The 25,584-nt window shown below is 41.0% G+C and overlaps 1 protein-coding gene across 1 annotated transcript in view; it reads right to left on the reverse strand.

Moving 5' to 3' along the window:
- Positions 1–294: 294 nt before the first annotated feature.
- Positions 295–25,584, reverse strand: part of SCCPDH (saccharopine dehydrogenase (putative)) — a 48,089-nt gene continuing 22,799 nt past the window's right edge. Inside the window, exons 6-12 of the mRNA XM_003267342.4 lie at positions 12,644–12,774; positions 11,928–12,045; positions 11,051–11,170; positions 10,900–10,956; positions 6,837–6,948; positions 1,991–2,072; positions 295–940 (exon numbers count right to left, since the gene is read on the reverse strand). Of these exons, the coding sequence (XP_003267390.2) occupies positions 835–940; positions 1,991–2,072; positions 6,837–6,948; positions 10,900–10,956; positions 11,051–11,170; positions 11,928–12,045; positions 12,644–12,774 (726 nt within the window). The 3' untranslated portion in view covers positions 295–834. The remainder of the gene's footprint in view (positions 941–1,990; positions 2,073–6,836; positions 6,949–10,899; positions 10,957–11,050; positions 11,171–11,927; positions 12,046–12,643; positions 12,775–25,584) is intronic.

Genomic DNA, 25,584 nt, shown 5'->3' on the forward strand with positions numbered 1-25,584 from the left:
GTATATATGTGTTTATTATATGCTTATTACAAAAGAAAAAGTCTTTTGCCTTATTTTAGGGCTTCCATGTAAAACCTAGTTAAAATACAAAAAGTAAATTAGAGAAAAATTCTGTTTAGGTAGTGAAAATTGATAGCAACTTATAAGCTGTATCCTTAAACCTAGTCACAGATATAGAATTAGGTAAAGATAAAATGATAAGCCCACTTATTGGCAAGAAACAGGTTAGGCCACTTCAGCGCATGTTTCTACCACTATACAAATACATAGGCAGGTCCAAACACTAAACCACCATTCGACTGACAACCTTTTATTTTTCAACCTAAGTAACAGTCCAAAATCAGTGTAGACTGGCGAAAAACTAGGCAAAAATAGCAAAAAGTGCAGTTTAATTTAGCAAAGGCTCAAGACAGTATGTGGAGAAGCTCACTGGAAGGTGAGATTTCCTTCCTACTGCGGCGAGGCAAGCGGCAGTTACTGCCCGACACTAACGCTGGTGTGCACACCCTCGATGAGCAATGCTGCTGCAACGCAGGCTGGGACACTGCCTCCCCCATTAGACCTGCCAGCTCATTCGTGAAAATCTACCAGGAACACATCAATGAAAAAAATATGTCAAATATGAGTTCTCTCTTATAAGCAATAAAATCACAAAATCAACTGAGATTTGAAATTTAGGGTAAGCTAGGACAATTTCCTGCTTTTTAATATATAGATATTTTAGATTTGACAATCATTTCCACATACATTCAGACAGGCTTACAGAATTTCAAATATCAAATAGAGAATCTGTTAATTCGCGCACGTTATGACTTCAGTTAACTCTTCAAGTGTTTAGACTTCAGAGCTGCTAATAACACTAAACTCAATACCGTGTTTGTTGAGTCTGTCAATCAACTTTGTTTTGGAAAAAGCTGCTCCAGGTGTGAAGACCCCGCCCCTATAAAACAACAACAAGAGAAAACAGTGCACTCAGCTCCTCTCCAGTCTCCTATTTCACAGGCCTCATTATCAAATTGCTACAGAACCCCTGAAAACCCAAGTCTTCATGGTAATCACGGCTACCTTTGATTCCTTCCTAAAATCAGCCAAATGAGCGAGTAGCTATTAGTCAGGAGAAACTTGCCCCACAGCCAACCCTATCTAGACTGGCTTCGCTCCTGGAGACGCTGCCTCCATTCTGTGCATGTGTTCAGTGGGTGCACTGTGCGCCATCACCCAGAAGAACCGCTGCTGTTTACAAGGACGGTCCTCAGACTCAGGGGGATTAAAGAAAGACCCGAATGGAATAAATTTAGGTAATCAATTATTATTAAAGTGTAAACAGAACTTAAATTGGATGAAAAAGAAGTGTTTAAAAATATAATAGCTGACATTCATAAATGCTAAATATTTTCAAGGGGGACCTAAGTATTTGAAAAAATTTAATTAGGTTTTACTACATACAAATTTTATTAATCCTGTTTTAGGTCATGCCTGGTTTACTTCTCAGGAGCAGGCCTATGCTCATTTGAAAAGCTGGCCTGGTTTTCGGGTGACAGCTAAATGCTCCAGTAAGACAGTACGTCTGGTAATCATCCAGCCAGGATCCCATGGTTCCATTTATGCTGGTGTCAGTCAGGGTTACCACTGCCAGCTGGGTAGAGTTCGGCACTGACGGAGTCTCCTAGTAATACTATTTAACAACAGGGACCGTTTTTGAGTGGCTGACTCTGGACTTGAGCTATCTTTATCAAGAGCTGAAGTTAACTTATGGCTCCCCAGCTTTTCTGTCACCTGTCATTCACCTCCACAGGTGTTCCTCCGAGACCAGCTCTGGGCAGGTAAGAAGCTGTCCTTCTCACGGTTTTTATTTACCTATATTTCTGAAGCAAAGGAACTGAACTATAAATGCTTACATGCAAACCCAAAGCCTGAAAATCAAATCAAAATAAGCTAAAATATAACACAGATAAAAAAGATCTTCTAATTGTAAGAAAACCAAACTTACGCCTTAGGCAGATCGGAAACATCATTTAGAAGAGTCATGGCTGCCTGAACCATAGCTCTGGAGGTAGCCACATAGCCAGCCTCTGCAGAAAACAGTTGATCAAGGAAAAAGAAAGCATTCGTGAAGTATCCATTCAACAACATCAAAAATCCAATGGTAGATTTTATATCTAACTCTAAGCGTGCAGATTTTTTTTCAATAGATACTCCAGTCACTTAACAAAAATAACATATCGAAAGTATTTATTAAGTGTTACGAACTGTAGTAAGTACTTTAGATCTATTAAACTCATTTAATTTTCATAACAATTATTTAAGGTCAATATTACTTTTATCCCATAGAGAGAGAGGTTAAATGACTTGCCCAAACTAACAGGTAGCGATTGAGCCAGAATCACAGCCAGGCAGCTGGTTCCAGAGCCCACACTCCCACCCACTGCCCCGCACTGCTTCTTGACAATCATTGAAGCCAATAATCCTAGGTTTGTTGTTTCTCTATGAGTACACTGAGCCGATCCCTATCTGTATCCACACACTTCACATAAAAACAACAAAAAACCCTCTCAATTTTTTCTCAAAGAAAAACGACTAAACATGAGTAAGTTAAAATAATGTTCATAAACAAATGGAACATTAGCATTTGTAATCCTCTCAAATAATGAAAATACAGTCAACTTACCTTAAAAAGTCAGGTGGGAATTTGAGAAAAGGGCAAGATGGAAACATATTATCATCTGGCTTGATTAAAATCCCCCGTGGGCCAGGCATGGCAGTTCATGCCCGTAACCCCAACCCTTTAGAAGGCTGAGGCAGGAGGACTGCCTGAGCGCGGCCTAGGCAACATAGTGAGACCCTGTCTCAATAAAAAATAATAGTCTGTGACCTATCAGGGCTGACAGTAATTATACCACAGTTTACGAGTGGACCTGTCTGTCTCTGACAGTAATTATACCACAGTTCACGAGTGGACCTGTCTGTCTCTGACAGTAATTATACCACAGTTCACGAGTGGACCTGTCTGTCTCTGACAGTATTATCATATTTCACGAGTGACCTGTCTGTCTCTGACAGTAATTATACCACAGTTCACGAGTGGACCTGTCTGTCTTAACATTTATACCATATTTCACGAGTGACTGTTGTTTGACTAATTATAATATTTCACAGTGGACTGTCTGTCTTACATTTATAACAGTTCAAGTATTTTTCTATTTTACCAGTTCACGAGTGGACCTGTCTGTCTCTGACAGTAATTATACCATATTCACGAGTGGACCTGTCTGTCTCTTCAGTAATTATACCACAGTTCACGAGTGGACCTGTCTGTCTCTGACAGTAATTATACCACAGTTCACAAGTGGACCTGTCTGTCTCTGACAGTAATTATACCACAGTTCACGAGTGGACCTGTCTGTCTCTTTCAGTAATTATACCACAGTTCACGAGTGGACCTGTCTGTCTCTTTCAGTAATTATACCACAGTTCGCGAGTGGACCTGTCTGTCTCTGACAGTATTATACCACAGTTCAGAGTGACCTGTCTGTCTCTGACACTAATTATACCACAGTTCACAAGTGGACCTGTCTGTCTCTTTCAGTAATTATACCACAGTTCACGAGTGGACCTGTCTGTCTCTGACAGTAATTATACCACAGTTCACGAGTGGACCTGTCTGTCTCTTTCAGTAATTATACCATATTTCACGAGTGGACCTGTCTGTCTCTGACACTAATTATACCACAGTTCACAAGTGACCTGTCTGTCTTTGACAGTAATTATACATATTTCACGAGTGGACCTGTCTGTCTCTGACAGTAATTATACCACAGTTCACGAGTGGACCTGTCTGTCTCTGACAGTAATTATACCATATTTCACGAGTGGACCTGTCTGTCTCTTTCAGTAATTATACCACAGTTCACGAGTGGACCTGTCTGTCTCTGACAGTAATTATACCACAGTTCACGAGTGGACCTGTCTGTCTCTGACAGTAATTATACCATATTTCACGAGTGGACCTGTCTGTCTCTTTCAGTAATTATACCACAGTTCACGAGTGGACCTGTCTGTCTCTGACAGTAATTATACCATATTTCACGAGTGACCTGTCTGTCTCTTTCAGTAATTATACCACAGTTCACGAGTGGACCTGTCTGTCTCTGACAGTAATTATACCATATTTCACGAGTGGACCTGTCTGTCTCTGACAGTAATTATACCACAGTTCACGAGTGGACCTGTCTGTCTCTGACACTAATTATACCACAGTTCACGAGTGGACCTGTCTGTCTCTGACACTAATTATACCACAGTTCACGAGTGGACCTGTCTGTCTCTGACAGTAATTATACCACAGTTCACGAGTGGACTGTCTGTCTCTTTCATATTATACCACAGTTCGCGATGACCTGTCTGTCTCTGACAGTAATTATACCACAGTTCACGAGTGGACCTGTCTGTCTCTGACACTAATTTACCACAGTTCACAGTGACTGTCTGTCTCTTTCAGTATTATACCAGTTCACGAGTGACCTGTCTGTCTCTACACTAATTATACCACATTCACGTGGACCTGTCTGTCTCTTTCAGTAATTATACCTATTTCACGAGTGGACCTGTCTGTCTCTGACATAATTATACCAATTCACAGTGGACCTGTCTGTCTTGACAGTAATTATACCACAGTTCACGAGTGGACCTGTCTCTGACAGTAATTACATATTCACGCAGTGCCTGTCCTCCAGTAATAACCACGAGTGGACCTGTCTGTCTCTGACAGTAATTATACCACAGTTCACGAGTGGACCTGTCTCTGACAGTAATTATACCACAGTTCACGAGTGGACCTGTCTGTCTCTGACAGTAATTATACCATATTTCACGAGTGGACCTGTCTGTCTCTCTTTATATTTCCGATACTGTCTGTCTCTTCAGTAATTATACCATTTCACAGTATGTCTGTTCTACATATTTCACAGTGGACCTGTCTGTCTCTGACAGTATTATATTTACTTTTTCTACAGTATTATACAATTCACGAGTGGACCTGTCTGTCTCTGACAGTAATTATACCATATTTCACGAGTGGACCTGTCTGTCTTTTCAGTAATTATACCACAGTTCACGAGTGGACCTGTCTGTCTCTGACAGTAATTATACCACAGTTCACGAGTGGACCTGTCTGTCTCTGACAGTAATTATATTACATATTTTTTACTATTTATACCTGTCTGTCTCTCATAATTATAATTTTGTTTTTTAATTATACCATATTTCACGAGTGGACCTGTCTGTCTCTGACAGTAATTATACCACAGTTCACGAGTGGACCTGTCTGTCTCTGACAGTAATTATACAATTTACATACCTGTCTGTCTCTGACAGTAATTATACCAATTCACGAGTGGACCTGTCTGTCTCTAACAGTAATTATACCAGATTTCACGAGTGGACCTGTCTGTCTCTGACAGTAATTATACCACAGTTCACGAGTGGACCTGTCTGTCTCTAACAGTAATTATACCAATTTCACGAGTGGACCTGTCTGTCTCTACATTTTTTTTTTTTTTTTTTTTTTTCAAGTTTCTGTTCTGTTTTACCATTACTGTTTTTTCTATTTTATTTTCACAGTGACTGTCTGTCTCTGACACTAATTATACCACAGTTCACGAGTGGACCTGTCTGTCTCTAACAGTAATTATACCATATTTCACGAGTGGACCTGTCTGTCTCTGACACTAATTATACCACAGTTCACGAGTGGACCTGTCTGTCTCTGACAGTAATTATACCAGTTCACGAGTGGACCTGTCTGTCTCTGACAGTAATTATACCACAGTTCACGAGTGGACCTGTCTGTCTCTGACAGTAATTATACCACAGTTCACGAGTGGACCTGTCTGTCTCTGACAGTAATTATACCACAGTTCACGAGTGGACCTGTCTGTCTCTGACAGTAATTATACCATATTTCACGAGTGGACCTGTCTGTCTCTGACAGTAATTATACCACAGTTCACGAGTGGACCTGTCTGTCTCTGACAGTAATTATACCATATTTCACGAGTGGACATGTCTGTCTCTGACACTAATTATACCACAGTTCACAAGTGGACCTGTCTGTCTCTGACAGTAATTATACCACAGTTCACGAGTGGACCTGTCTGTCTCTGACACTAATTATACCAAAGTTCACGAGTGGACCTGTCTGTCTCTGACAGTAATTATACCATATTTCACGAGTGGACCTGTCTGTCTCTGACAGTAATTATACCATATTTTACAAGTGGACCTGTCTGTCTCTGACACTAATTATACCACAGTACACAAGTGGACCTGTCTGTCTCTGCATAGTTCTCTAAAATGTATAGCAAAAGTTCTTGAACGTTTTTGGGCAACATTCTTTTAACAACCTATCAGAAGCCATTCCCTTCCCTTGAAGAGTGCATGTGTGCATACACATTTTACAAACAATGTCAGGGTGTTCACAGACTCTAAAGAAGTCCTAGATCACAGATTTGACTGATGTTATAATTACACTGCTTGCATATGAGACTCAAACAGGTAAATATTAACCAATCCCTTTTCCTATTAATAATAATTAAAATTTGCCATTCTGAATTACTGAATCATACTCCAAAAAAAGCCAGAGGGAAGGATGCACTAATAAAATTGGATTATATCAATAATTTCAATCTTCCTTTGACAGAATAATTTTAAGTTACTTAATTTGTACAAATGTATTTCTAAAACAATTAAGCTTTAAAAAGAACATATTGTAATGGCATTCTACTTTATAGCTTAAGAGTATAAAATTCCCAAGTATTCTTAACTGATATGTGAAATACCTGGTCCTTTCACCTGAGTACAAATTTTGATATTTGGTTTGCTCTTATCAGTACCAATGCCTTGGCTGTATCCTTGACCAAAGAATGTCAACGTGAATGAGGCAGCATCAATCTGTGAAAGAGAAAGCAAAGGGTGCATTTCATAAATATGTCATTTCCTCCTGGAACATAGTAAAACTGACTATTCTATTTCGAGTGAGACATTTTCAATAGATGAAAACATTATTTTATCTGCCAGAATATCCTGTCATTATTCAAGCATGGAGCGAAAATTAATTCTTTGAAGCTGTAAGTTTTGAAGACTGGTGTGATGTTGGGGGGAAGGGGAGTGGTAAGAAATAGGGAGGAAATAAAGATGAACTGCAGATAGTTTTTATTGGGGGGCAGAATATAGAACTCTGGTTTTAGATACCTATTTGAGGTGACAAGACAAAAACAGCCAGCAAGTAATGGAAATGTGGGCCTGGGGTACAGGTATACAATTGTTCCACTTAAAGATGTAAAAATTTGACTCAAAAAATTAAGTTCTAGAGGACTTATTCTAGCATCTTTCACAATCACTAAATTTAGGAATGAAGTGATAAAGAATTCAATCATGATCAACACATTTTTATTAAGTATCAACTAAGGGTCAGATACCATGTGAGGCCCTGAGACATAAATATATGATCACTGCCTTTGCTGGAGCTTACGGTTTAGCAGGAGGGAAGGGGGAGAGAGAGATAAACAGATTAAATAACAATGAGACACGAACTAAAACATACAGGAATAGCTCAGAGGAGGGAGTTATTAATCTACCGGGGCAGGGGGCAATGGTTCTAAACTGTATATATACACACATGCAAACACATTTTAATGGTTTTTTTAAAACCCCAAAAGTAGATGGACTCCAGAAAGCAGAACCCATTATTTAAAGGGAAGGAGGGATGCAGTAGCATAGCCTTTCCAGAACATGCAATGCAAGAGGTACAGACAAGGTCAGATACACATGCCACACTTGTCCCCTCTCCTGCTATGGCACCCACACTAATGGTTTCTAATCCTCTCTCAGGCTACACACACTATCCAACTATCCAACCCAGCATAGTCTCTGGGTGGCTACTACCAATTAAACAAAGTTGGATGAAGAATGAAACCTGTGTGCTATCCAGAACTAGATCATGAAGGGTCTAGGAAGCCCTCACATCTCTGAAGATGGACTTCCGGCCAGTTGTGCTCCAGGGGTGGGTACCAAAACCACTCAAATCTGGAACCTTCTTCCTTCCTCCACAGTAGTGATTCTCAACCCTGGCAGCACATTAGCATCACTGGGCAGATTTAGAAAGCCCCAGTGCCCAGGCTGCATTCCAGACCAACTGAACCAGAGTCTCTGGTCATCTGTGTTGGGTTCTCTTCCAAAGTTGGGAACCACTGCTCTATGCTTTCAGGCCCCACTCCAGACCTACCGAATCAGAATGTCCAGAAGCAGGACGAGGGCATGTGTCAGTGAAAAAAGCTCCCTAAGTGATTCTTTTTTTTTTTTGGAGAAGGAGTCTCGCTCTGTCGCCCAGGCTGGAGTGCAGTGGTGTGATCTCGGCTCACTGCAAGCTCCACCTCCTGAGTTCAAGCAATTCTCCTGCCTCAGCCTCCTGAGTAGCTGGGACTACAGGCATGCACCACCACGTCCAGCTAATTTCTGTATTTTTAGTAGAGATGAGGTTCCACCGTGTTGGCCAGGCTGGTCCTGAACTCCTGACCTCAAGTGATCTGCCCGCCTCAGCCTCCCAAAGTGCTGGGATTATAGGTGTGAGCCACTGCGCCCAGCCATGATTCTGATATATGAAATCTCAGTTAAGAATCACTGCCGAAGCAGTGGGTCAGGAACGGTTTATAAATAAGGCAATGACAAGGTCAGATTTTCTGTCTTAGAAAGATATCTTGGACAGCAGTGGGAAGACAGATTAGAAAGAAACCATAGGAAGGCTATGAAAGTTCAAGCGAGAGATGGAAGCCTGCACTACCAACCACGAGACGGAAGCCTGCACTATCCACAAAGTAAAACGGCAACCCAAAGAATAACAGAAAATATTTTCAAGTCCTTTTGTTCATCTTTGAATTGGGTTGTTTTTTCTTATTCAGTTCTAGTTCTCTATATTTTCTGGATATGAATCTTCTGTCAAATATATGATTTGAAAATATTTTCTCCAAAGAAGACATACAAATGGCCAATAATTGCAAACGAAAAGATGTTCAACACTAATAATCATCAGGTAAATGCAAATCAAAAACACAATGAGACACCGCCTCACGGCCATACAGAAAATAACAGATGTCAGTGAGGATGCGGAGAAAGTGGAACTCTTGTATACTGCTGGTGGGAAGGTAAAACGGTGCAGCAGCTCTGCAGAACAATTTAGTGGTTCCTCAAGAAGTTAAATATATAATTTACATACAGTCTAGCATTCCATTTCTGAGTATATGCCCAAAAGAATTTAAAGCAGAGTCTTGAAGAGGTATCTGTACACCCATGTTTGCAGCAGCATAACTAGCAATAGCCAAAAGCTGGAGGCAACCCATGTGTTCAGTGATGAATGAATGTATACACAAAATGTGATCCAGACAGGCAATAGACAATCGTTCACCCTTAAAAAGGCAAGAAATTCGATATGCTACAATATGGATGAACTTGAAGACCTTATGCTAAGTGAAATAAGCCAGTCACAAAAAGACAAAGACTGATTCCATTTACATGAGGCACTTGGAGTCATCAAATTCATAGACAGAAAGTGGACTGTGGTTGCCAGAGGCTGGGGGAAGGTGGAAATGAGGAGTTACTGTTTAATGGGTGTAGAGTTTCAGTTCTGCAAGATGAAAAGTGTTCTGGACATGGATGGTGGTGATGGCTGCACAAAAATTGAATGTACTTAATACCACTCAACATTTTTAAATGGTCAAGATGGTAAATTTTATGTTTTGTGTATTTTACCACATAAGAAGAAAAAAGAGGCCAGAAGCGGTGGCTCACGCCTGTAATCCCAGCACTTTGGGAGGCTGAGGCGGGTGGATGACGAGATCAGGAGTTCAAGACCAGCTTGGCCAACATGGTGAAACCATGTCTCTACTAAAAATACTAAAAAATTAGCCGGGTGTGGTGGCGCATTCCTGCACAGTGCCTACATTAAGTGCACAGGCGTGGGGATTAGCCTTGTACAAGGGAATATATCATCCAGAGAGGAGGAAAGAAGGTCAGGATGGGAGCAATGATGATAGGTCTGAGGGTAGGAATTTGAGGGGATACAAAACAGTGCTCTCACTTATTTTAGTGAGGTAAGAGTTGGGATAATTTGCAGATAGAGAAGACAGCTGCAGTTGGGTAGATTTTGAAAAAAGCCACTGAGAGGAGATAAGAGGCAAGACTAATGGAAAGGAGAAGAATCCGCAAGTGATGCTGACACTCCACAGAGGGGGAGCGGGAACTTGCTGCTACCATCTCTTCAGCAGTGGGATTCCCCCCAGGAGTGCCTCGTGTCAAGGAGGTGAAAGCTAATGACCCAAGGCCTGAGCCAGGGTTGGGATCTGTAAGCCAAATGGTAGCCAATGAGGCAGTCCTATTGTTGGGGATACTGGACACACGGAAACTCACTTGATCCCCCATCGGAATCCAGGGCATGTGGAAGAAGACGTGAAACTGGGGGCAGAGGAGGCACAAAGGAAAGCACAACAGAGGAGAAAAATGGAGGAGGAAGAATATTTGAGATTTCTGGAAGTGAAGGGAACACAATTTCTGGAGCTAAATGGCTGGGTTCTCATCCCGGCTGGGCCATGTACTAGCTGGAGAAACTTGGGTGAGTTTCTTAGCCTCTGTGTGCCTCAGTTCTCTGATGTGTAAAATGGAGATGATAATAATACCTACATTCAAGGGGTGTTTGAAAAGACTGAATAATCTAATTTACATAAAGAACTTAAAAGCGTGTCTGAAATGTAGTGCCCTGTCACGTGTTAGATGATACCGTCATTGCACTGAGGAAAAGTAAAAACAAAGAAAAATATTATTTTAGTGTCTGAATACAAAAGAAAGGATTACCTGTTTTTGTGTTGGGCCTTGTTTTGAAAAGTAGCCAAAGGAGAAGAACCATGGGAACTAAAGGGAAAAAAAAACTGTCAGTGATATTTTTTTAAAACCCATGGAAAATACTTCTAATAAAAATAATCTAATTTCATAAAATCTTACTTACTTTTATGAGAAGTTGCCTTCCAATTCCAAACCTCACAAAGAACAAAAAGAAAAGTCCTGCAAACATCAGCTTAATAAGAGAGGTGACGCCTCCCACAGTTACATACGCAGCATACTGAACCTAGATGATGGAGAATACAAAGTTAGAACATTACTCCCTACGTTTTGGACCAAGTAAGAATGTTAGCTACTTGTACCTTTCTCTTCCATCACAAATGTGGAACAAAAGCAGTTTCCACTTTACAAATGCATTATGTTCTGAAATCTTGTTCAGAAACCAGACATTGGGAGCCTATTTTTTGTTTGTTTTGTCAGACCTGGTGAACAGGAAGTATGATAGTCTACTTTTTAAAGAAGATTGTTTATAAATAGTAATTAGCTTCCCCTACCTGGACACAGAAGTCTACATAACCCCTAATATACCTGAGCTTAGCAATCATACATTACAGAATGTAGACTCCTATGAGAAAATGCCCTCCACCTTTTAACTTGAAATACAATTTCCTCCTGAAGTCTCGGCAATGAAAGCAATTACTTTCCTCACCAAAAGCTGCAGGATGGAACTCCAGGTGTGGCAAGGAGAGAGGGGACACAAAGGGTTCCAGACATTTCCACAAGCAGAATTTCCCGTATTGAATTTGCTGCTATTGTGTTACATTAAAAAGATATTCAGCAGCCAGATCTGAATCAAAAGACAAGGCTATAAAATACAACGTGTTCTACCCTAATGATTCTGTATATTTCCAGAGGCTGAAACATGTATTATTTAGCTCTTCCTTTTTCTGCCTTACAAACAAAAATATCCCACACTGAATAGACAGGGAAACTGTAACACACACAGAATATTCTTTATTGATAAATAAACCATATATACTTACTGGTGATTCCTCTAAATTTTCATACAAGTAACGTTGAGTCCTCCTTACAACAGACACATCAGATCCCATAAAAGGAATGGAATAACCTTTGAGTTCCCGACAATAAGAAATTGGCCACCTGAAAGACAGACCTATGAATATTTTGCATTTCCTGCAATTACAACTTTGGCTGGTAAATGTCTGAATAAGCAAATCAGTGGCAGGGCATGGTGGCTCACGCCTGTAATCCCAGCACTTTGGGAGGCCGAGGCAGGAGGATCACTTAAGGCCAGGAGTTTGAGACCAGCCTGGGCAACAAAGAGAGACACTGTCTCAAAAGAAAAAAAAAACAGAAAGCTCCTTTCAACAGCCCAACCCTAAATTCTTACCTCTAAACTTCTCACATATGTCCTGCAGTATAAAACTAAACTAAAATAAATTTTTAAAAAAGAAAAAAAGTTCTCACACAAAATTTAGTTGACAGTTAATTTCTATATTGATAGTGAAAAGTCATCATAAAATTTACTTATTTCCTAGGATTCAAATGTTTTATTATGTATGAAGTACTTAAGCTTATGGTAATGTATTAATTATATCTTATTTATCTGTGAAAACAATTCTGAACTTACTATAAAATAGTCTCCAAGCTTTTCTTAGTAACATACTTTATTAATAGCCAACCCAACAACAATATACTTAGACTAGATATATAAAACATGGATTTTAAGTTAATATACCTTCTCTTCAACTTTGGACCAACGAGTGGGACAGGTTTCAGATTTGATGCATTTCGTAGTTTTCTCAAATTACTCTGATCTCCAAAACCATAAATTGCTGACTTCCAGGTACCATCATGAATGCTCAACCCCTAATAAAATATTTCAAGAGTTAAAGAAACATGTCTTAAGGGATAGTTACTAAAATGTAAAGCCAAGTAACTTATCATTGTTACAAACAATATTTCACTTACATTTGGACAAGACATAATCCCTTATTTAATAATCTTGAGGTGAATTTTCATGACCAGCTAGGGAGCAGTCACATTCATTAGCTTGATCATACCCAATATTTACACCAAGAGAAGCCCTTTCTTCTCCCCTCCTATCATTCTTTATATTCTGTAATAATTTATTTAGTTTTAGTCCATCAATTTTACTCAACTAGTTGACCATATTCCTTCAAGATCAGCCACTCTAATCCTTTTTTTTCTGCCACATATGACCTGCAGGAATAGGCACCCTAATCCTCTCTCGATCCTACACAAATTCCTCAACATTTCCGGATATGTCCGTGTGCACATTTATGCATACATACACTGTGTACTGTCCATCTCTCCATCCTGTTACACCTGGTTCCCCGTCTACCTCCAACACCTCTTACTCTAGCCCCAAGTTATAGATCTGTCTTCCTACAGAAGTCTTGGTAAAATAATTGTTTAAAAAATTTAAAGTTCACTAATAATGATTTGTATTTTAATTGCTTTCCTCAATCCCTTGATTTCTGTTTGGTATCACAGCCAGTACAGAGTCCTTAGTATTTGCTTGATCTTACTCAGACTCTCATTTATTCACTGATTTTTCATCCTTCCATGAGACTTTGGGCTGTCAGTGCCTTCCATTTTACCAATACTCTTTACAGCTTCCCCAACCCTTACCTGCAGCGCCACGGAGAAACGAGTGGCTGAGGCCCCGGGAGAGGACACAACCTCTGAATTTACTATCACGGTGCTGGCCCTTTTTTTTTTTGAGACAGAGTCTCACTCTTATCGCCCAGATGGGAGTGCAATGGCGCGATCTCAGCTCACTGCAACCTCCGCCTCCTAGGTTCAAGCAATTCTCCTGTCTCAACCTCCCGAGTAGCTGGGATTACAGGTGGCTGCCACCACGCCTGGCTAATTTTTGTATTTTTAGTAAAGACGGGGTTTCACCATGTTGGCCAGGCTGGTCTCGAACTCCTGATCTCAGGCAAGCCGCCTGCCTCGGCCTCCCAAAGTGCTGGGATTGCAGGTGTGAGCTGCCGCGCCCGGCCTAGCACTGACCTTTCTTTCCCAACCTCTAGGTGGGCCTTTTAATTCTCTAATACAGGAATAAACTTAATTTATTATATTGATTGTACATAATTGTATTATGTCCTTCCTTCTATGTTGTTTACATTGTTTAGGTGAAGAGAGTAATTCAGAAAGATTCAAAACTAATTCTGTCACAAGATTTTCAAAGAGGGATATCTGTGAGGCAGATATGAAGGTATCTTTCATTGTTAATAAGCAAAATAAGAGAAACAATAAAACCATCCAATGATTCAGGTTTTCCTATCTCAGCTTTGATGATACTGAAAAGCAGAGATACCAAATCTAACTTTCATTCTGGTACAGATTTATTTCTTCTGTTTTATTAAAACTACAACAGCACTAAAGTCTTAAAGGTTTGATTTGTTATCTACTCAATCTGAGCCTAGCCAAAAGGGCCTGTGTGAATCTCTACAAATGTGAAGATTCCAAACACCAGGAGAAAACAGCTTTTTAAAAATCTAAAAATATTTTCTTATACAACTAAGCCATCAAAAAGGAAAAAATTACATTCAATTAAAAAAACTATTTGCCTTTCACAGAAAAATATACAGATGTACCTAATGCAATTTTATTAAATTGTATATTCATGTATGTTACAAAGCCAACGTACATGTAAACATTCAGGTCAAGAACTACATGTAGCCAGCAACTAAGAAGGCCCTCCTTCCGTCCTGCCTTTACAGTAATCAAGAAAAAATCTTTTCTTTAGAGTTTAATCACCTAAGAATTCATCCCTAAACAGTACAATTAGTTTTGCCTGTTTCTAAGCTTTACAGAAATGCAATCAAGCAAGATTTATTACTGAGCGTTTGGCTTCTTATGCTCAAAATTGTGATGTCAGGATTTATCCTGTGTTGTAAATAACTCCTACACTGCACCTAGCCTTCTGACTTTCTTAACCATGTGTTTTGGGAAACATTCTCAATTTTAAAAGTACACAAGTGTATCACTTTTTCATTACATTTAATGCCTCTTTGTCTTTTTGTAAAAGCCATTCCCAACCGTGAGGGCATCCATAATCCATCTAAACTTGATTTTTGTACAGGGTGCAAAAGTATGAATCCAATTCCATTTTTTCTCCAAGTAGATACTCAACTGTCCCAGCATCATCTACTGAAAAGCCCCCTTGCTGTTCCTGCCATCTTGAAGCCTGGAGGCCTGCTGGGAGGAGGAATTCTAAACGACAAGTATGCCTGGAAAGCTGTGGTCCAAGGCCATTTTTGCCGTCAGCGGGATCTCCAGAACCAAAGGGAGGACACAGCTCTTCTTAAAACTGAAGGTATTTATGGCTGAGATAAAATGAGATTTGGTTTGGGCAGGAGATGCGGATATGTGTACAAAGAATAATACTGACTCCTGGCAGCAAACCAAACAAAACCAGAGTAACGTGGAGAAAGGTAACGTGTGCCCACAGAAACAGTGGCACAATGTGTGCCTAATTCCAAAGCAGCCTTCCTGCTTAGGCCACCAGTCATAGTGGCTCTGTGATGCTGTACTCCTCAAGGATATGAACTAGTGAAAAGTAAATAAATACCAATAAAAGTGGATTTGTAAAAAGAAAAGAAAAATGGTAGGAAAAGCCCCTTTACCATATGTCAAGCGTTTACACTGACTTAATAACAGGTCTTGACATCCAAGAGTGTCTTTCTGCCTTATTCTCTTTCAAGAATATCTTGCCTGTTCTCAGCCCTTTGAGTTTCCACATACATTTTAGAAACAGCTTGTCAAGATGCACATCAAAACAAAACAAACAAAAAAATCTGTTTGTTTTACAAGCAAAAAACAAACAACCCCATCAAAAAGTGGGCAAAGGACATGAACAGACACTTCTCAAAAGAAGACATTTATGCAGCCAAAAAACACATGAAGAAATGCTCATCATCACTGGCCATCAGAGAAATGCAAATCAAAACCACAGTGAGATACCATCTCACACCAGTTAGAATGGCCATCATTAAAAAATCAGGAAACAACAGGTGCTGGAGAGGATGTGGAGAAATAGGAACACTTTTACACTGTTGGTGGGACTGTAAACTAGTTCAACCATTGTGGAAGTCAGTGTGGCGATTCCTCAGGGATCTAGAACTAGAAATACCATTTGACCCAGCCATCCCATTACTGGGTATATACCCAAAGGACTATAAATCATGCTGCTATAAAGACACATGCACACGTATGTTTATTGCGGCACTATTCACAATAGCAAAGAGTTGGAACCAACCCCAATGTCCAACAACAATAGACTGGATTAAGAAAATGTGGCACATATACACCATGGAATACTATGCAGCCATAAAAAATGATGAGTTCATGTCCTTTGTAGGGACATGGATGAAACTGGAAAACATCATTCTCAGTAAACTATCACAAGGACAAAAAACCAAACACTGCATGTTCTCACTCATAGGTGGGAATTGAACAATGAGAACTCATGGGCACAGGAAGGGGAACATCACACCCCGGGGACTGTTGTGGGGTTGGGGGGAGGGGGGAGGGACAGCATTAGGAGATATACCTAATGCTAAATGATGAGTTAATGGGTGCAGGAAATCAACATGGCACATGGATACATATGTAACAAACCAGCACATTGTGCACATGTACCCTAAAACCTAAAGTATAATAAAAAAAAAACGAAAAAAAAACCTGTTTGTGATTTTGATGGGAACTGTATGAGATTATAAACAAATTCAAAGAAAATTAACTACAAAATGGATTCATATTTTAATCCATGAATATGCTGGATCCTTCAATTTATGTCTTCTTTATGGTCCTTCAATAAAGGTTTACAGTTTTCTTCACAGAAATCTTGTACACTTTCTATTACTTACTCTTAGGTACTTGATTTATTTAATGCTATCATAAATGGTGTTTTTTACAAAAATAATCACCTTCTAACTGTAGCTGGCATACAGAAATACAGCTGATTTTTATATTAATTTCATATCCAGGAACAATAAAAACTATTGTGGAAATAAATGAAACAGAATAGAAAAATCAACAAAACTAAAAGTTGGTTCTTTGAAGAGGTCAACAAAACTGACACATTTTAGCTAGACAGACCAAAAAAAAGAGAAAGAAAACCTAAACTACTAAAATCAGCAATAAAAGAGGGAACACTATTACCAACCTTATAGAAATAAAAAGGAGTCTAAAGGAATACTATGAACAAGTGTACGCCAACAAATTAGATAACCTAGGTGAAACGGACACATTCCTAGAAGGACACTGTTATGGGTTGAATTGCATTCCCACCCAGAATCAGAACTTGATATGTTGAAGACCTAACCCCCAGCACCTCAGAATATGACCTTATTTGGAAAAGAGTTTTTCCAGCAGTTCGCAGAACTCTTCTATTAATGCTAATGTTATCTGTAGGTTCTTTTTAATTTTCTACATTCACAGTTATATCATCCATAGAAAACAGTTTTGTTTCTTCCTTTCTAACCTATTTGCAGCTCACTTCTGTTTTCCTGCGGTACTCCCCTGGCTAGGATCTGGCTGAAGTAATGATAGTGGGCATCTATGTCTTATTCCTGATGTCAGAGCGAAAGTTTTTCATGTTAAACACTGGGTATCACACTTCTTACAATTTTTGTTTGTTTGTTTTAAAGAGATGGGGTCTCTTGCTCTGACATTCAGGCTGGAATACAGTGGTATGATCATAGCTTACTGCGGCCTTGAACTCCTGGGCTCAAGCTATCCCTGCCTCACCCTCCAAGTAGCTGAGACTGCTGGTGCACACTACCACGCCCAGGTTGTTATAGCCTTTTTAAAAAAATAATATTCCCTTCTATTGTGAGTTTGCTATAAATTTTAATCGTGATTAGATACTACATTTTATCTATCTACTTTTCTCTACTGACACGATCATATGATTTTCTAACTTTAGCCTGATAATGAGGTAAATTACAGAGATTATACAGTGTCAAACCTTGCAATCCTGCTCTAAAACCAACTTGGTCAAAATATATTATTCTGTGTATATATCGCTACTTTTAATTTACTAAATTTTGTTTAGGATTTTTACATCTACGTTGCTGTGAGACTAGACTGAACTTTTTCCATTATGGAATTGTTCTCGCAGGGTTTTGAAATCAAAGTTACGCTAGCCTTGCCCACTGAATTCACTTAACAAACAACTATTGAGATGCTATTAGGGGGCCAGCACTGTTCTAGATGTTCAGTGAATTAAATAGAGAAAGATTCCTCCTTTTGCGGTGCTCACATTTACAGAGAGTGATAAAGCCAACAGAAAATATAACACATAGAATTTAGAAGGTGGGAAGTACCACAGCAAAAAGGAAAAAGGACAGCAGATAAAATGAACGGGTAGTGCCAGGCAAGGGAGTTGGTTTGCAATTTCAAATAGGATGGTCAGGGCAGGCTTCAGTTAGGAAAGTGACATTTCAGAAAAGACTTGACGGAGCTGAGGGAGTTAGTCACGCAAATATCTGGGAGAACTGTGTGCAGGCAAAGGAAACAGCCAGTAAAAAAGCCCTAGGGCAGGAGTGTGCAGGTGTGTTCAAGGAGCGGAGCAGAAGTCAGTGTCAGTGGATAACAAACAGGGGCAAAGTGTGGGAGAGAAGACTGGAGAGGTAACTGGGGCCCGATCATTTACAACCATTCACACTACGAAGGACTAGGCTTTCTTTCTGAATGCAGCAATTCTGAGCTGAGGAGTGACACGGTCTAGGTTATGTCTGAAAAGGATCACAGCGGCTGTTATGTTGAGCGTAGACTGTAGAATAGGTGGTAGCAAGGGAAGTGGTTAAAAAACAATGGTCACATTCTGACATATCTTAAGCTTAACAAATTTCCTGACAGGTCGCCCAGGCCTGGCACTAGACTGTTGTTCTGCAACTACTCCTTATCCTTTTTCTCTTAAGCTTTTTATTTATATATAAAAAATTGTAGCTGGGAGTGGTGGTGCGCACCTGTAATCTCAGCTACTCATGGGGCTGAGGCAGGAGAATCACCTGAGCCGGGGAGGTAGAGGTTGCAGTGAGCTGAGATCGTGCTACTGCACTCCATCCTGGGCGACAGAGTGAGACCCCATCTCAAAAAAAAAAAAAAAAATTGAATCATAGACTGATTCTGATTACTCCTGAGAAAGGAAAATATCTTGGGCCCCAGAATCACTAAGGAAAACTCTAGCTGAAAACTGCTTAGGGCAAACCTGCCTCCCATTCTATTCAACTTCACCCCTCCGCTCACCGAGATAGATGCCTATCTGATTGCCTCCTTTGGAAAGGCTAATCAGAAACTCGAAAGAATGTAACTGCTGTGTCTCACCTGTCTGTGACCTGGAAGCTCCCTCCCCACTTCCAGTCTTCCTGCCTTTGCTTCAAGTTGCCCCGCCTTTCCAGACCGAACCAATGTACTTCTTACATGTATTGATTAATGCCTCATGTCTCCCTAAAATGTATAAAACCAAGCTGTGTCCCAGCCACCTTGGGCACATGTCGTCACAACTTCCTGAGGCTGTGTCATGGGATGGGTGTGTCCTCAACCTTGGCAAAATAAACTTTTTTTTGAGAGGGAGTGTCACTCTGCCACCCAGGCTGGAGTGCAGTAGCACGATCTCAGCTCACTGCAGTGTGTGCAGTGGTGTGATCTCAGCTCACTGCAGCCTCCGCCTCCCGGGTTCAAATGATTCTCCTGCCTCAGCCTCCAGACTAGCTGGGATTACAGGTGCCTGCCACCACGCCCAGCTAATTTTTTGTATTTTTAGTAGAGATGGGGTTCCACCATGTTGGCCATGTAGGATGTAATAAATTCCTCTTCAAAGGTTTCAGCCTGTAAACTGTTAAGTACAATGAGTTCTGAGATCCTCTCCAAGAACCAATGTATCAGTATGTTCCGCTCCCCTGTTCTTTGCTCTTTATTTTAAAAGTTTAACTCCCTTGTTCTTTACGTCTCCTTGCCCCTAGTTTCAGTAAACAACCCCCTCCTAGCCTCTATCACCTGCTCTGACCTTAGTCACTCCTGGTCACCTGCTCTGACCTTAGTCACCCTTGGTCACCTGCTCTGACCTTAGTCACTCCTGGTCACCTGCTCTGACTTTAGTCATCCTTGGTCACCTGCTCTGACCTTAGTCACTCCTGGTCACCTGCTCTGACCTTAGTCACTCCTGGTCACCTGCTCTGACTTTAGTCATCCTTGGTCATCTGCTCCGTTCTTAGTCATCCTGAGTCACCTGTTCTGTAACCATCCTTCCTGCCAAGCTACTCACCCCATCACTCTGGCTGGGACCCCTGCTCTCTTTAAAATAGCCAATTGGAATTAGCTTAGACTGTGTGGTCCAACCCTAGCCAACAGGGGAACGACGCAGCAGTAGGGGCTGCCTGTGTCAGGGATAAGAACCCCTTCCCCTCCCTTGTTCAGGTGTGCTCTCGCCATTGCTCCATCCACCAGACACACTCTTCCACAGAAGAAAGTTGCCTTAAGGGAGGAGACCACCCCTCATACTGTCTTATGCCCAATTTCATCCTCCAAAGAAAGAAGAAAAACTAAAAGGCAGAAATGAAATCCACAGGCAGACAGCCCGGCACCGCGTCCTGGGCCTGGTAGTTAAAGATCGACCCCTGACCTAATCGGTTATTTGCATTAAAAAAGTACTGGGAAAGTCCCTGTCCTATTCTGTTCCGTTCTAATTACCGGAGTATGCAGCCCACAGTCAGGTACCCCCTGCCTGCTCAATGGATCACAACCCTCTCACTCGGACCCCCTTAGAGTTGTGAGCCCTTAAAAGGGACAGGAATTGCTCACTCGGGGAGCTCGGCTGCTGGAGACGTGGGTCTGGCCGTAGCTCCCGGCCGAATAAAGGCCTTCCTTCTTTAACTCGGTGTCTGAGGGGTTTTGTCTGCGGCTTGTCCTGCTACAGCCTTGCTGAAAAACTTTATGTTCGAGTGCTATTTCTTTTGCGGCACTGAGAATTTATTTCTAACAAATGTAGGGGCCTGCCTGGGATTCCCGTTCTCCTCTGGGGAAGGGTCCGGTCCTCTCCCGTGAGGAGGCATGCCCCACTGCCTTGTTGCAGTGGCCTCAGGGGTAAGGAATCAAGACCCACCCGTGGGACAAATAAACCCGGACTCTCGGCAACGCGGAAAGAAACTGACCGGCGACCTGGGGAAAGGGATGCTCACATACGGCAGCCACCTGGTAACTCTGTGCACAGACCAAGGTAAGAAACGTCACAGGAGCAGCCAAGTATTTCCTTGGTGGTCCGGATATTCCGCGGGGGTTGAAAGTGTGTGTGAGTGCAAGGAGCCTCCAGCAGGTGGCGCTAAAGGATAGGCGAGTCATCTCTAAGATGAGAGCTTGGGCCTAACCAGACCCAACATGGGACCGAGAAGGACAAAGATAACAAGGATGTTCGCCTTGACAGCCCCCTAGGTCTCATGTTAAAATACTAGAAGGATAATGAAAGGACCAAAAACAAGAAAAAGCAGCTGCTGTCCCAGACCCTTCTCCTATCCCCATTGTCCCCCTCCTTATAACCCTGCCTCTTGGGAATTCTCCCAGGAGCCCACTCACCACGAGCCTAAGTACTCTTCCCTAAAAGGACTTCAACGTGAGATAGAGCAATGTAAAAAGGATATTCAGAACGTCCCTTTCCCCTCTTCTCGGGGAAAGAAAGAGCCATGATCTGCAGAACTGCTATGGGGGCCTTGCGACGTGAACACCCCTCTGGCCAAAACGTTCCTACAGCGGATCAAAAATTTCCCGCCCAAAACCTCAGGTGGGACAATAACAACGCAGCCCCTCAAGAAAATACGCAGGACCTTAGGGAACTGATAATAAAGGGGATTAAAGAATCAGTGTCGCAGAATCTTACCCGAACATTTTACATACAGCAAGGGAAAGATGAAGCGCCTATAAATTTTTTAGATTCAAGGAATGAATGAGAAAATATGCTGGTCTAGGTCTCGAAAATCCTCTTGGGCAGGGAATGTTAAAACTGCATTTTGTCACTAACAGTTGGCCAGATATTAACAAGAAATCACAAAAGATAGAGAACTGGAAAGATAAACCTATAGAAGAGCTTCTAAGAGAAGCCCAAAAAGGGTATGTAAGAAGAGATGAAGAAAAAAGCAGAAAGCAAAAATTCTGCTGTCTACCATACAACAAAGTACCCAGGGGCCAGAACCTGTAAAGAACCTAGACCCCCACTCTCCAGGCAACATAAAGAGGATGAAAGAGTAAAGCCAGGAGACTCAAAGGTAGAGAAAAAAAATCCTAGAGGAGAAAGACTGACAGAGGGAACAGAAGGAGTCAAGGAGAGAGAGACAGAGTCAAAGAGAAAGAGAGAGAGAGGCAGAGAGAGAGAGAGAGATAGAGAGTCAAAGAGAGAGAGAGATAGAGAGTCAAAGACAGAGAAAGAGACAGAGAGGCAGAGAGAGAGACAGAGACAAAGAGGGAGAGGCAAAGGGAGAGAAAGAGGACAAAACAAATGTTTCAAATTAAAAATAGGTCACTTCAAAAGAGAATGTCCCAAATGGGAAAAAGAACAAAAGTCACATATAAAAGCAAATCAGCTCATATTAAATTTCTGTTAATTCCAGAGGCAGGAACAAACTTATCAGAGAGCGATTTAGTGCCAAAATTTGGCTTACGCCTCTATATTGATTAGGGAAAATTCCTCCCCTCCCTAAACTTGCTCCCCACCGCAAAGAACACATTCATCCCAAGGTATGGTCAAAAGACGGGAATCGAGGAAAGTTACAGATTCCTACCATTCGTGTTAAATTAAAGAAATTAAAAACCCCTGGGGAAGTAGAAAAAAGAAAGCAATACCCTATTCCTTTAAAAGCGAGGGTAAATTTAAAACCTATAATTGATAATTGAAGGCCTTCTCTGTGATGGGCTGCTTAAACCCTGTATGTCTCCCTATAACACTCCGATTCTGCCTGTAAAGAAGCCAGATGGCTCATACTGGTTAGTGCAAGAACTTAGAGCTGTTAATCAGACAGCCAAACAGGCTACCGTTTCTTAGCTGTACAACTGGCCTGCTTTGCAGCTAGGGAAAGCCTAGGACACATGGAGTTAAATGCTACAAGAAACCAGACCTTATCTGCACTTCTGCCTAGGTCCTGGGCTCTACACCTAGCACATAATTAAAATCCCAAACTTACAAGGTTTTCAACAAAAGTAAAGTTTGCTGAAAGTTAACAGTCTAACATGTATTATCCTAACTTCTAATCTCGTGGCCTTAGACAGTCTAGTCCACAGACATGAAGGAAGTTTGCTTTGGAAAAGAATGGTTATCATCTTTGACATTAAAAAAAAAAAAAGGAGAATTAGCCAGGAGCGGTGGCTCACGCCTGTAATCCCAGCACTTTGGGAGGCCAAGGCGGGTGGATCACAAGGTCAGGAGATCGAGACCATCCTGGCTAACATGGTGAAACCCCATCTCTACTAAAAAAATACAAAAAAGAAATTAGCCGGGCGTGGTGGTGGGAGCCTGTAGTCCCAGCTACCTCAAAAAAAAAAGGAGAATTTATGTAAAAAGAATCTTATATGGTAAATTCTTGTCCTAAAGTAAATTAACTGGCTGTTTAAAGAAAGGGATATTTACAAGTCAGAAAGTTAAGGCATGTCAAAGATCGTCTGTGAAAGTCGTAAAAAATGTTATAAAAGGGAATTTATGCAAAAAATGTTGTATAATTTAAAAGTAATTAGGCCTCCTGAATGTAAAACTATTGAAGAAACAGTTTATGTGCAAGGTGTATAAGGAAAGCAAAATATACTTTCGGTAAAAGGATTATAAGGAGGCATAAGAATGTGGATTTTTACCTATATTAAAAGGTTAAAAATTGTTTTGAAGGTTTAAGCAAGTTTTGAAAAGTTAATTGTAAAGGAAATTCTGCGTGTAAACATATTGGCTAAAGTTTCTGTAAACTGGACATTAAAATAAAAGCACAACGGGTTTTTCTTAAAGTACTAACTTGTTCTTTAACAAAAAGTATAAAGGGTTAAAAAGAATCTATAAAAATCTTAACTTATGGTCAGACATTAAAATTGGATAAATATGTCTAAAAGGTTTTATTAAAATTGAGTTTAACATTAATAGCACACTAATAGAAAGGTGACATTTAGCTGATCTGGTAATTGTCAAATACAAAATGGTGTTTGGGTTTCTTTGGTCTAAAAAATTAATAAAAATAGGTGTTAAAGAGAATTCTGAAGGAAAATGGATATTGGCAGACAAGAGAGAAATGTTATCCAAACCCCTTATCAGAGAAATGTTGTTCCAGCTGCGTCAAGGGACCCACTGGGGGCCCCAAGCCATGTGTGACGCAGTCCTCAGAGTTTATGGGTGCACAGGAATTTATACCCTGGCCAAACAGGTTACAGACAGTTGCTCAGTATGTAAGAAAACCAATAAACAAACTATAAAAAGATTACCTCTTGGGGGAAAAAGTCCAGGCTTAAGGCCATTCCAAAGTATCCAGATTCATTACACAGAGATGCCTCCAGTTGGTCGGCTAAAGTATTTATTAGTAATACTAGATCACCTTACTGGTAGGGTAGAAACTATTCCCTTTTCAAGTACAACTGCTAGTAATGTAGTCAAGGCATTAGTTAAAAATACTATAGCCAGGTTTAGATTAATAGAAAGCATTGATTCAGATAACAGGACTCATTTCACTGTACATGTCATTAAGAAATTAGCCCAGGTACTGGATACAACATGGGAATATCATACTCCCTGGCACCCACCTTCATCAGGAAGAGTGGAAAGAATGAACCAAACTCTAAAAAAGCCACCTAACCAAATTAGTCTAGAGACTCGGGTGCCACAGACTAGCTGCCATCCCACTGCCCTGCTGAGAATCCGAGCTGCCCCTCGGAAAGATGTTGGCTTATCCCCTTACGAAGTGTTGTATAGGTTGCCCTGTTTGCACTCCACTGCTGACACTCCCACTGTCAAAACAAAAGATGAGTACCTCAGAAATTATATATTTGGTTTATCTTCCACTTTCTCGTCCCTCAGAACTACAGGTCTTTTAGCACAGGTACCACCCCTAGAGTTTCCAGTACACCAACATCAGCATGAGGACCATGTCATTGTCAAAAGCTGAAGGGAAGGAAAACTTGAACCGGCTTGGGAAGGACCCTACCTAGTGCTTCTAAGCACCGAGACCACGGTTTGAACAGCAGAAAGAGGATGGACTCATCACACCTGGGTCAAAAGAGCACCACCCACTCCAGAATCATGGACAGCTATTCCAGGGCCAACTCCAACCAAGCTAAAGCGAAAACAGGTTTGAACCTCTTACGTTGCAAATCTTTCTTTTCCCCTTCTATTGCTAGTCCTCTCGTTATTAGTGTTAACCAGGTCAAGTTCACCCCAAACCATTACTTTTGACGCCTGCCTTCTGATGCCCTGTGAAGATTTGTCAACCCAGAGGCAACTCTCCACTTCAGAAAAGTACCTTTATCCTTCCTAGCTCTCCTCAGACTGGAAATCTGTTAATTAAGTTAGTTTGGGAGGACTTTGACGAAGAGTCCAGTATGAACTGGGAATCTTGTCCTCTAGAGCAGAGCCTCTCTGCCGAAATTGGTCCAACGCTTTATGAAAAACCAAAGAGCAAGGATGGATGG

The sequence above is a fragment of the Nomascus leucogenys genome, chromosome 5 (assembly GCF_006542625.1).
Source record: "Nomascus leucogenys isolate Asia chromosome 5, Asia_NLE_v1, whole genome shotgun sequence".
NCBI lineage: Eukaryota > Metazoa > Chordata > Mammalia > Primates > Hylobatidae > Nomascus > Nomascus leucogenys.